Source organism: Bos indicus x Bos taurus, chromosome 13, assembly GCF_003369695.1.
Source record: "Bos indicus x Bos taurus breed Angus x Brahman F1 hybrid chromosome 13, Bos_hybrid_MaternalHap_v2.0, whole genome shotgun sequence".
Taxonomy (NCBI): Eukaryota; Metazoa; Chordata; class Mammalia; order Artiodactyla; family Bovidae; genus Bos; species Bos indicus x Bos taurus.
Window position 1 is genome coordinate 61,083,923 of NC_040088.1, and position 12,886 is coordinate 61,096,808.

General features: G+C 39.6%; 1 protein-coding gene across 1 annotated transcript in view; it reads left to right on the top strand.

The window, feature by feature from the left end:
• NEBL (nebulette) overlaps window positions 1-12,886 on the top strand; it is a 379,950-nt gene that overhangs the window by 193,283 nt on the left and 173,781 nt on the right. The window contains exon 4 of the mRNA XM_027559997.1: window positions 10,617-10,724. Within this exon, the coding sequence (XP_027415798.1) occupies window positions 10,617-10,724 (108 nt within the window). The remainder of the gene's footprint in view (window positions 1-10,616; window positions 10,725-12,886) is intronic.

Consider the following 12,886-nt stretch of genomic DNA (forward strand, 5'->3'; position numbering starts at 1 on the left):
GTGTGAGATAAAGAGCAGAATAATATGAATCAGTCATAAATATGCCTGTAGATTTTAGTCTTCTGTTAAACCTTTTTGGACAAGTAAGCTGCTTTAATGCTAAATAATATTCTCCTTTTGCTTCCTCTTCTGCCCCTGGATTCTTAGCCCTCTGGTCTGTTGCGATTCAGCAAGAATCCTCTTGTACTGCTAACCATTGCTCATTAATCCACTTTTGGAAACCTTTTAATCCTCTCTCAAGTTCTCTTTTCCTGCCTTTTTGCTTCATTTCAGTATTTGCCAACATAGTAAAACAGCTTCATTAAGACAAAGAAACTTAGAAAGACTAACTTTCTGCCTACAGTGGCCACTGTCTAGGTCACTGGCCACTTAATGGAAAACCCAAACCTTGTCTGTAAGCTAACTGAAAGTATCAGCTGATTCCTGGCTCTGAGATTCTTTTTCTGTTTTCTTGCTCATGACTTTTCTTTATCCTCTGGTAAATTCAGCTTCCCCTATTCATCCGAGGTTTTAAAACTCTGTCCCTGCGTTCTTTGAAAATACTTTTATTGTAAAATGTTTGATCAGTACAAAAGAATATATGGAGCATCCGTGTAAGTTTTACATCTTGATAATAAAAGGATTGCACATGGATCTACCTTCCAAATGAAGAACTTGAACGTCACGTGAACATTGAAGCTCCCAGGGCATCCTTCCATGATCATGTCTCCTCACAGCTCTTCTGGATGTTATGCTTTCTGAATCTCTTCCCCCATTTACTTACCACCATATGTGTGTATTCCTGGCTTGTTTTCTCCTTCACCAAAATGTTTCTGAGATTCAGCCATATGGATCCATGTATCTGTAGTTCATTTATTTTCACTCCTGGATAATATTATATTTTATGAATATACGATAATTTATTCATCTCCTGTGGATGGATATTTAGGTTGTTTGCATTTTTTTTGGATAATACAAATGTTATATTGAACATGTTGGTCTATATTCCTAGCTGCTCATGGGCAAGGGTTCCTTTAGAGAGAAACATACTTGTGGGTAGACCTGTTGAACTGTAGGACATGCCCACCTTAAGATCTCACTTAATCTCCTCTTGGTTCATCATTTAGCATTTTACCAGTCTCTGGTTCACTTGGCTTTTTTTCCATCAGAGATGACTTTCTGCCTCAGAATGACCTTTTTCATTAGTCATTTTCATTTTCTTCATTTATTTATGTTTATTATAAGATTAATAATTATGGCATTGGGGGAGAGAACTTATATCTCAGAATTAGCAAATAATTCAGTTGATAGCTCCGTTCACTGTTTTGATTTTTAAGTTTTCCTTTTCAGTCATTGTGAGCCTTTTTCTTAAGCTTTGCCAAACCGCCCTGGTTTCCAGGCTCTCCATGTCTGAACTTGTGAGTGTTGCTTACTGATGACTCCAAACACAGAATATCACTGAGCACGCACATGTTGGCAGAAACAATCATACATAAGCAATAAAGGTCATTTTTAAAATTTATTAAGAAGGAGTAAACTAATATTTGCTAAGGACCTAGTAAGGGCATGTCCCTGCTTGATGTTTCCACGTTATTTATGTTAACCCTCCAAACACCATGTAGCACGTTACTTTTTTTTTCCCTTTCCTTTTTCCATTTTATAGCAGACGATGAAGAGTGTTAGAGAAACTGAACAAATTATAAAAGATCACAGGACAGAATTAGGGTTTAAATTTAGATCTTTTGGTTCTTGATTTAGGGTTCTGATCTGTAATACAGGAAGAGAAATGTGTGTGTGTTTATGTGTGTGTACATATTCATTTACATGTGTATGTAGCATGTCAATTGTAGTAGCATTCAGTATTTGAAATACATTTTAAAGATACTTCTGAAGAAAAATATGGCAATTTACATTGCCCATTGGGTATATTTCTTGAATTTGATTTTTAAAAATTTAATATAATTAGTTCATTAAAAAAATTGGAGGGTAGTTGCTTCACAATGTCGTGTTAGTTTCTGCCGCACAACAACATGGATCGTTTGAGTTTAAGAGTGCATTTTCAACATGTGTTTATTTAGTCTTGAAGGGATCAGCATACGGGAAACAAACCGCATTGCTTCCCAGGCACTGCGCGTCCTTTCGCTGAACTCAGCCGTGTCTGGACTCTGTACTCCCTCTTCCTGGGTCCTTCCTGCCATTTCTGACAAGAGATGCATTTCACCTGGCTAGGTCTCCCAAGGAGGCCAGCTTCTCAGGCTGGGCCCAGGAAGTCTCCCTGACTTCTGTGGTCCTGGAACATTTCTCTAACAGTGGACAACTGGGGAGGGAGGGGGGTTCCCAGGTGGCTCAGCGGTAAAGAATCTGCCTGCCAAGCAGGAGATGTGGGTTCAGCCCCTGGGTTGGGAGGATGCCCTGGAGGAGGAAATGACAACCCACTCCAGTATTCTTGCCTGGAAGATCCCATGGACAGAGGAGCCTGGTGGGCTACAATCCATGGGGTCACAAAGAGCAGGACATGAACGTGCATGTATGGGGAGAGAGGACCAAAATTTCCTACCTTCTTCCTGGTCTGCTGCCTCTGTTTTGCTCACTTCAGTGGGCTAAAGCATTGGCCAGAAAGAGCCTGAAGTCCAGCATGAAGCAGAAGCCCAGCATGTTGTTGCTCACATATAGCCTTCACCTCCTTCTGATCTTACTTCAGTGTCACCTTCTCACCGAGGCTGTCCCTGATTGCTCTCTTTAAAAGGGCAGCATTCCTGATCCTCCTCACCTCACTTCCTGCTTTATTTCTCTCTTAGCACTTACCGCTCATGCACCATTTATTCAAATTATATAAATCTCATGTCTTTTCTTTCTCTTCCACTGTAATGTAAGCTCCACAAGGCAGAGGTCAGTTACTGCTTTCTTTGCTGTGTTGTTCTCACCCCTGGAACTATGCTTGACTTATAGTAGCTGCTCAGTAAGTATTTGTTGAATGAACAAAGGATTAAATATGTAAATATTTGGGGAGGACATTCCAGAGAATGACATTCCTAGAATAATTCACCATTGTTACTTGTAGAATCGTTATAAAATACTTTTTAACAGGATAGAGGACAAGAGACCAGAGATGATAATTTTTAATCCAACACTGAAGGAAAGAAAAGGGACAGAGCAGGAGTTTGTAATAGCAACTGATATGAGGTTCAGTGAATACTTGTTGAGTTCATGTTGAGTGAGTTAATATATAGCAGTGCTGGGATGGACTGAATGTTTTTATTCTCCCAAAGTTCATGTTTAAACCTAATCTCCAATGTGATGATGTTAGGAAGTGGAGCCTTTGGGAGGTGATTAGGTCATGAATGTGAAGCCCTCATAAGTGAGTTTGGTGCCCTTATGGAAGAGACTCCAGAGAGCTCCTTCATCCCCCACTGCATGTGAGACTACAGTGGAAAGATGGCCATCTGTGAACAAAGACGCAGCCTTTCTTCAGACACTGAGTCTGTTCGTACCTTGATTTTGGATTTTTCAGCCTCCAGAACTATGAGAAATAAATTTTTGCTGTTTATAAGCAACCCAAGTCAATGGCATTTTTTTGTTATAACAGCCCAGATGGACTAAGATAAGCACTATGAATAGCAATTTCTTTCCAAATCAGATCTGGATCTGTGTTTCGTAGCTTGATTTCCCAGCTCTGCCTGTTTCTTCAGCCAGTTGGAACCAAGTTCAGTGCCCAAATAGGAGGTTCCTCTTCTGCATCTAGGCTTCCCAGGTGGCTCAGTGGGATGAATCTGCCTGCAATGCAGGAGATGCAAGTTCGATCCCTGCATCTGGAAGATCCCCTGGAGGAGGGAATGGCAACCCACTCCAGTATTCTGGCCTGAAAAACGCCATGGACAGAGAACCCTGGTGGGCTACAGTCCAAGGAGTTGCAAAGAGTTGGACATAGTGATGAACAGAGCACTTGGATTTCTAGATCTGGGCCACCTTCCCTTGTCTGTGCCTACTCCCTTTCTTTCTCCTCTGCTCCCTCCCTTCTTCCCTTTCTTTACTATTTATTAATCAACTTGCACAGGTCAGGTGCTATGCCACAATTTTGGATCACAAAGCTCAATAAAAGTTTGCCTTGTCCCTGAGTTCTACATGTTCTAGAGCAGGGACTGTGACTCCATTGTGATTGCAGTTCAGGGTGATAACTGCTCTAATAGGAGATGAAAAGCCATGACATTCAGGACTGGGGAAGACCTGTGCAGCACACAGAGCATCACCACTGGTGCTGAGCTTTAATGAATAAATTCATTATGCTTCCCAGGGGTTGAGGGTAAGAATCACTCTGTCAGTGACAAGGAATTCTGAGTGATCTTATGAGAGCCCTCTTCACATAGTTCTTACAGGTTTGCAGAGCCTGCGGCATTCCTCTTGGCAGAGACAGATTGTCACCCAGCACCTGCACAGATGGGGTTCAGGATTCATCTTCACCTGTGTGGTCACCAGATGACACATCCAAGGTGTTTTTTAGGAGTCTGATCATTCACACAAATCCAATAAAAAAATAAGTATCTATCCTAGAATAATAGTAAAATTTGCAAATGTAGACTAATAGCTGATTGTTTTTTTTTAATAATTTTATTTATTTTAATTGGAGGCTAATTGCTTTACAATATTGTGGTGGTTTTTGCCATACATTGACATGAATCATATGGCTTTATTAACCATGATCTATCTGATTGTTATAGAACTATGCTTTTTGATGTCTCATGACAGATATTAGGTAATCCTTTCAAGTCAGGTTAAACCAGTATTATGATGATAATACTGGACATTTGCACACACACAAAATGCCTCATACATTCTAAAATTCCTCCCTGTGATTTACCTCATTTAGTCCCTACAGCCTTATTAGTTAAGATATTACCAGACTCTCTAATTAAAAATGAGGAAATTTGGGCTTACAGAAGCTAGAAGACCTATGAGGTGGCTGGTAAGTGACAGGGATGGGATGTTAAGTCCAGGCTCTTTCTCTGATACGATCCCCTATTTTTATAAACTCCCAAGTCATGTGTCATAAATAGAACCAAAGCATAGAAGTAAACAAGGAGAAATTCACATGTCAGTATTTCTGGGAACCTTTTTGTTCATGTGTATACCTTGTAGGCATGGTGGTGGTGGCATATTAATCAGAATTCTTGTTTTTTTTTCTCTTTTATTTTTATTTATTTTAAATTTTATTTTATTTTTTAACTTTACAATATTGTATTGGTTTTGCCATATATCAAAATGAATCCGCCACAGGTATACATGTGTTCCCCATCCTGAACCCTCCTCCCTCCTCCCTCCCCCAGAATTCTTTTGGTTATTGAAGAGAGAGATATTAGCTCACTCATCTGGTAAGCCTGGTGGTTCTGGCTTTAGGAAGAGTTAGATTCAGGTGCTTGAATGATGTCGGGAATCACTCTTGGGGTTTTGCTCGCCTCTCTGTTGGCCTCATCATCATTGCATAGTGGCCAAATGAGGGCCAGCAACTTCAGTTTTACAGCCTACTAAACAGAGTACATCATGTGAAATGCTGGACTGGATGAAGCACAAGCTGGAATCAAGATTGCCGGGAGAAATATCAATAACCTCAGATATGCAGATGACACCACCCCTATGGCAGAAAGCAAAGAGGAACTAAAGAGCCTCTTGTTGAAAGTGGAAGAAGAGAGTGAAAAAGCTGGCTTAAAACTCAACATTCAAAAAGTGAATATCATGACATCCTGTCCCATCGCTTCATGGCAAATAGATGTGGCAACAATGGAAACAGTGACAGACTTTATTTTCTTGGGCTCCAAAATCACTGCAAATGGTGACTGAAGTCATGAAATTAAAAGATGCTTGCTTCTTGGAAGAAAAGCTATGACAAACCTAGACAGCACATTAAAAAGCAGAGACATTACTTTACCAACAAAAGTCTGTCTAGTCAAAGCTATGGTTTTTCCAGTAGTCATGTATGGATGTGAGAGTTAGACCATAAAGAAGGCTGAGCGCTGAAGAATTGATGCTTTTGAACTGTGGTGTTGGAGAAGACTCTTGAGAGTCCCTTGGACTGCAAGGAGATCAAACCAGTCCATCCTAGTTTTCAGGATCAATCCTGAATATTTATTGGAAGGACCAATGCTGAAGCTGAAGCTCCAATACTTTGTCCACCTGATGTAAAGAGCTTACTCATTAGAAAAGACCCTGATGCTGGGAAAGACTGAAGGAAGGAGGAGAAGGGAATGACAGAGGATGAGATGGTTGGATGGCATCATTGACTCAATGGACATGAGTTTGAGCAAGCTCCGGGAGATGGTGAAGGACAGAGAAACCTGGCATGCTGTAATCTGTGGGGTTGAACAATAATCCTGAACAACAATGAAATGAGCCAGACCATGGAGAAAGAGTAGCCCTTTCCCATGAGTTTCTACCACAGTCCCAGGTCTCAGATTCTTGGACACACACTGGATTTTGTGTATGAGTTGATTCCTGAGTGCAGAGTGCAGGTGCTCACTGGTTGGATGGGGTCATGTTGTGAGGGCAAAGGAGACATCTACAACCGAAAAGAGGCATCTTCTCCCTCTCTTTGTTCTCTGAGCTCTTTTTATTTTTTTTTAATTAAAAAAGCTTTTTACTGTGGTGAATGTTGCATAAAACATGCTATTTTCACCATATTTAACCGTACAGCTCAGTGGCACTAGGTACATTCACACTATTGTACAATTCTCGCCATCATCCATCTCCTGAACTCCTTCCTAAACTGAAAGTCTGTCCCCATTAAATACTAACTCCCCATTCCCCACTCTCTACCCTGCAACCCCTGCCCCCGGCCCCTGGCATCTACTATTTTTGTATCCAGTTGTCTCTCAGAATCAGACTATGCATACCTGGCAGATCATCAGATATAATATTTAAAATTAGACCTAAGTAGAGAGATAGGATATAAGTGGCTGGGAGTATGGAAAAGAGAGGGACTGATGAAGGGCTCAAAAGCTCCCTGTGAGCTGTCAAGATTTACTGCGTGGACTGGTGCTTGTGTTGGTGCTGAGTATGGTTGTGGGTCACTCCATTAAAAAAGGATTAAACATCTAAAAACTCTGCAAATCAATTATGGAGATAATTGTATATTCTTTAAAACTAATCACTTAACGAGGCAAGCCCTAATCAGATGACTCTTATGTGTCTTGTGAATGTGGAAAGGACTCTTAAATGGTAATTAACTTGAAAGCTATGATTCTGGAATTTAATGGTTTTTCTTTTCAGTTCTTCCTTTGGAAATTGCCATTAAAAAACATACAAAATTCCAAGCTCATCACAAAAAGAATATGTGATTGTGCCTTCTCTGAAATGGATGTTAAGGATGTTAAAACTTGGCTTCTAGATTTTTATTCTTACTTCTTCATTCCCCTTGCTCTTATTGTAACGTTGCCATCTTTCTTACTTTTATAACTGCTCTGCGCCCTAGCGTTTACTTCAAGCAAAGCTAAATGGCTTCCCTGCTTAGTTAGGCACAAAACCCTGAGAATGTGCCTGTGTGCATCTTCACACATGCTGGGAGGTTGAGGGTTAGAAGGCTAATCTCACTCAGTATTTTCTGTAGCAGAAAAATAATGCAGTTTATTTGACCTTTTACTTATGGAAATAAAGTAAGGATTTTAGTACTTTTAGACATTTAAATGAAAATGTGGAGGAAAAATTAGATATTCTTAGGCTAAAAGTGATGAGAGTATCTTTTTATTTATTGTCATCTGGGATTTTTTTTTTTTTTTTTCTTTTAAGCTCTTCATATAAAGGAAAACTTCCAGTAGCCTCAAGGACAGTAATGCCTGGGAGCACTGAGTATTTAAAAACAAACATGACTCAACAAAAACAGTCATTCCATGCTCAGCTAAGGAGACTTTTCAAATTTATACAGAAAGTAACGATTGCAGAAACATTTTTTTGTTAGCTACCCTAAACATTAATTATTCAGTTCAGTTGAGTTCAGTCGCTCGGTCGTGTCTGAGTCTTTGCAACCCCGTGAACCGCAGCACGCCAGGCCTCCCTGTCCATCACCAACTCCCGGAGTACACTCAGACTCACATCCATCGAGTCAGTGATGCCATCCAACCATCTCATCCTCCGTCATCTCCTTCTCCTCCTGCCCTCAATCTTTCCCAGCATCAGGGTCTTTTCAAATGAGTCAGCTCTCCGTATCAGGTGGCCAAAGTATTGGAGTTTCAGCTTCAACATCAGTCCCTCTAATGAACACCCAGGACTGATCTCCTTCAGGATGGACTGGTTGGATTTCCTTGCAGTCCAAGGGATTCTCAAGAGTCTTCTCCAACACCACAGTTCAAAAGCATCAATTCTTCGGCGCTCAGCTTTCTTTATAGTCTAACTCTCACATCCATACATGACTACTGGAAAAACCATAGCCTTGACTGGACGGACCTTTGTTGGCAAAGTAATGTCTCTGCTTTTGAATATGCTGTCTAGGTTGGTATTTTAATTTCATGGCTGCAATTACCATCTGCAGTGATTTTTGGAGCCCCCCAAAATAAAGTCAGCCACTGTTTCCATTGTTTCCTCATCTATTTGCCATGAGGTGATGGGACCGGATGCCATGATCTTAGTTTTCTGAATGTTGAGCTTTAAGCCAACTTTTTCACTCTCCTCTTTCACTTACATCAAGAGGCTCTTTAGTTCTTCTTCACTTTCTGCCATAAGGGTGGTGTCATCTGCATATCTGAGGTTATTGATATTTCTCCCGGCAATCTTGATTCCAGTTGTGCTTCCTCCAGCCCAGTGTTTCTCATGATGTACTCTGCGTATAAGTTAAATAAGCAGGGTGACAATATACAGCCTTGACGTACTCCTTTTCCTATTTGGAACCAGTCTGTTGTTCCATGTTCAGTTCTGTTTCTTCCTGACCTGTATACAAGTTTCTCAAGAGGCAGGTCAGGTGGTCTGGTATTCCCATCTCTTTCAGAATTTTCCACAGTTTATTGTGATCCACACAGTCAAGGGCTTTGGTATAGTCAATACAGCAGAAATAGATGTTTTTCTGGAATTCTCTTGCTTTTTTGATGATCCAGCGGATGTTGGCAATTTGATCTCTGGTTCCTCTGCCTTTTCTAAAACCAGCTTGAACATCTGGAAGTTCACGGTTCATGTATTGCTGAAGCGTGGCTTGGAGAATTTTGAGCATTACTTTACTAGGGTGTGAGATGAGTGTAATTGTGCGGTAGTTTGAACATTGTTTGGCATAACCTCTCTTTGGGATTGGAATGAAAACTGACCTTTTCCAGTCCTGTGGCCACTGCTGAGTTATCCAAATTTGCTGACATATTGAGTGCAGCACTTTGACAGCATCATCTGTTAGGTGCTAAAATTAGGTGCATTGATTATTAATATGTTTTAATTTGAAGCTGGTGATTATGAAAGTGAAATGGGGATTATATGAATTATCAAAAATATGTTTCAATATTTCTTTATAGTTAGGCTTTTAAAGAAATAAGAACAGTTCAAGTGATGTAACCATCTCAGTTATTAAACAAGCAGAGCATTTAACTGGTGTCACAGTTATTGTCACTATGCTAATAACAGGATATGGGACCCTAGTAAGATTAAGCACTGGCTGTTCTAGTTCCCTGAGGAAACTGTAAAATTCAGCCTTACTGGGCTGTAATTAGAAAGAAATATATTTAAAGACTGAAAAAAACTTTGGTACCTCAGTACACAGTATGCCAAGGGCATGTGCTTGAAGCCTTTTAATCTCTGGGTGTGGCCTGTTTTATAAATATTTCCATAAGCATTTACATATTCAACATTTGGCAGTTAAACACTGTATAATCATACCCATATGCTTTGCCTTATGAAATAAAATGAAAACTTTGTTAGGACAGGGCTGCTGCTGATAATGTTGTATGTCTCCCTCATCCATAGTGCAGTCCAGGCTCAAAATGATACTTTGTCACTGACAAAACAAAACAAAAAAGAAAGATTTAGCTTTCTCTTTCCACATTTATTTTTCAGTTTTATTACAACTGTTAATGATGATAATAATAACTATTATGGAGCACTTGCTTGTTTCCTATGGGCTCAGTGTGTGAACTAAGACATTTGATATTATCTTTCAACCTATTAAAGAGCGTTATTTAAATACTAGGGCTTCCAGGCGGCTCAGAAGTAAACAATCATCCTGCCAAGCAGGAGACACAGGTTTGATCCCTGAATCAGGAAGATCCCCTGGAAAAGGAATTGGCAACACACTCCGTTATTCTTGCCTGGAGAATCCCATAGACAGAGGAATCTGGTGTGGGGTACAGTTTAAGGGGTCGCAAAAGAGTTGGACATGACTTAGCAACTAAACAACAACACATTTAAATACTGTTATTTTTGTCATTATCATCGTTTTATGAATTAGACCACCAAGGTGCAGAGTGGTTGAGTAACTTGCCTAAGGCCACAACGAGGTTGCTGGGACACCAACGAAGCAGTCTCGCTAGTCACTGTACCACCTGCTAACTGAGCTGTTCCTGGAGATGCTGCTTCCAATTTTAGCAGCTTATATGGCCTCTGAGGATCCTGAGCAGAATTTATGATTCTTTTGTTTACTTTTCTTTTTCTTTCTTTTTTTCTTTCACTCCTAATTTTGTTAGGTCAAGTACAAAAGAGATTTTGAAGAAAGCAAAGGGAGGGGCTTCAGCATCGTTACAGACACTCCTGAACTACAGAGGCTGAAGAGGACTCAGGAACAAATCAGTAACGTAGGTGACCATTTGTTCAGTGATGTTAATAACCCTGACTTGTATTTCCGGTGAGAAAGTGAAATTGGACAACTTGGAAGTGTTCTTGTTGCTGTAAGATGCCAGCAGTACTTGGTATCCTCAGAAAATATGCCAGGTTCATCTATGAATTGCTTCCCTGTGATTTCATCACAGTTATCAAGAGCCTAACATTAATAGCAGTGACTACAGGCATACCTATTTTTACTGTGCTTTACTTTTTTTACACTTCACAGATAATGTGTTTTTTTTTTTTTTTTACAAATAGAATATTTGTGATAACCCTGTATTGTCAGACAATGTTTAGCATTTTTAAGCAATATTTTAAAATTAAGGTAGATACACTTTGACCACCTGATGTGAAGAGCTGACTCACTGGAAAAGACCCTGATGCTGGGAAAGATTGAGGGCAGGAGGAGAAGGGGGCGGCAGAGAATGAGGTGGTTGGATGGCATCACCGACTCAATGGACATGAGTTTGAGCAAGCTCCGGGAGATAGTGAAGGACAGGGAAATCTGGCGTGCTGCAGTCCGTGGGGTCGCAAAGAGTCAAACATGACTTAGCGACTAAACAACAACAACAACAACATGTTTTTAGACGTGTTGCACTATTGCACACTTAGTAGGTGACAGTATAGTATACACATAACTTTTAGATGCACTACTGCTAAGTCGCTTCAGTCGTGTCCGACTCTGTGCGACCCCATAGACGGAAGCCCACCAGGCTCCCCCGTCCCTGGGATTCTCCAGGCAAGAACACTGGAGTGGGTTACCATTTCCTTCTCCAATGCATGAAAGTGAAAAGTGAAAGGGAAGTTGCTCAGTCGTGTCTGACTCTTAGCGACCCCATGGACTGCAGCCCACCAGGCTCCTCCATCCATGGGATTTTCCAGGCAAGAGTACTGGAGTGGGGAGCCATTGCCTTCTCCTTAGATGCACTGGGAAACCCCCAAATTTGACTCTTTTTGTTGTGATATTTGCCTTATTGAACTGGTCTGGAACCGAACATGCAATATTTCTGAGTTATGCCTGTGTATCTCTGAATACACTTTTAATTTATTTAATTGGTTTATCAAGTAAATTGACTTATCTAGCAAATCAATTTAATTAAATTAATTGTGTATTTAGAAATAATAGTCATTGCTATTAAGAGATGTTATTGTAACAGCGTCTTATTTCATTTTAAATGATTCTCAATTAAAAAATTTTTCCAGAATAGAACTTGTATAGGTAAATGTTAAAGCCTATCAGTTAATTTTTTGTGGTGAGTAAGCATACAGAATATACATACAAGGTTAGGTATCTGGAGAAATCTCATGTTTGCTCAATGTATGTATTCAAGATTTCATATTTTAAATTAGGTGTTTGTTGAAGTGGCATATTGCATCTAATTTCTGAAATAAACACTTACATATGAAGTTGCTTTGGATTTGAAAGCTGAGTTTTGTTCGCTAATAGCGTTTCCTTGGAAAAGAAAATTGAAACTAGCAGAAGTTCAAAACATATTAGGGACCAAAAAGTGTTGAGTACTTATTAAAGTGGTAATTATGTTTCTTTATTATATGAAGTGTGTCAAAATGCATTTTTTCTAGAAATAAGTTAATTCAATGTTAAGTACTCCAGAGGAAATATAAATGAAAATTTGTATTATATAAAAGTATGAACAAATATGCAAGACATACACTTTTTCACAAGAAGTCTACTTTGTGTGTTTCATGTACAGTCACCAAAATTTATGTGTCTAAATGTTTTAAGTTATGTAGCATTGATTTCTGGGAAATGTTTAGTTAGCAGGTTGTTTTAAACTCACTGGTATTTGGCTGTCTTTGTTATGTACCTACATATAGTCACAATTTGCAGATAAAATCATAGCATACAGTCTGAGAATGAATTTTGTCAAAAGTTCAAAAACAGAATTATATGATATTTAAAAAATTTGTTTAGGGAGTAAGAGACAGAGACACTTTTTTTTTTTTTGCCATATTCTCTAAGGTTTATCCATTGTTTGCTCTTTAAATGGGCGTTTTATTTCAGCAAGGACTTTTTCCTTTGAAGAGAAAGAGTTGAATTTTAAGGATTCAAGGCTTCTGTTCCTTAGTTTTTTCCACCCCATCCTTACAACCCACTGATCACGAATACTGAAGA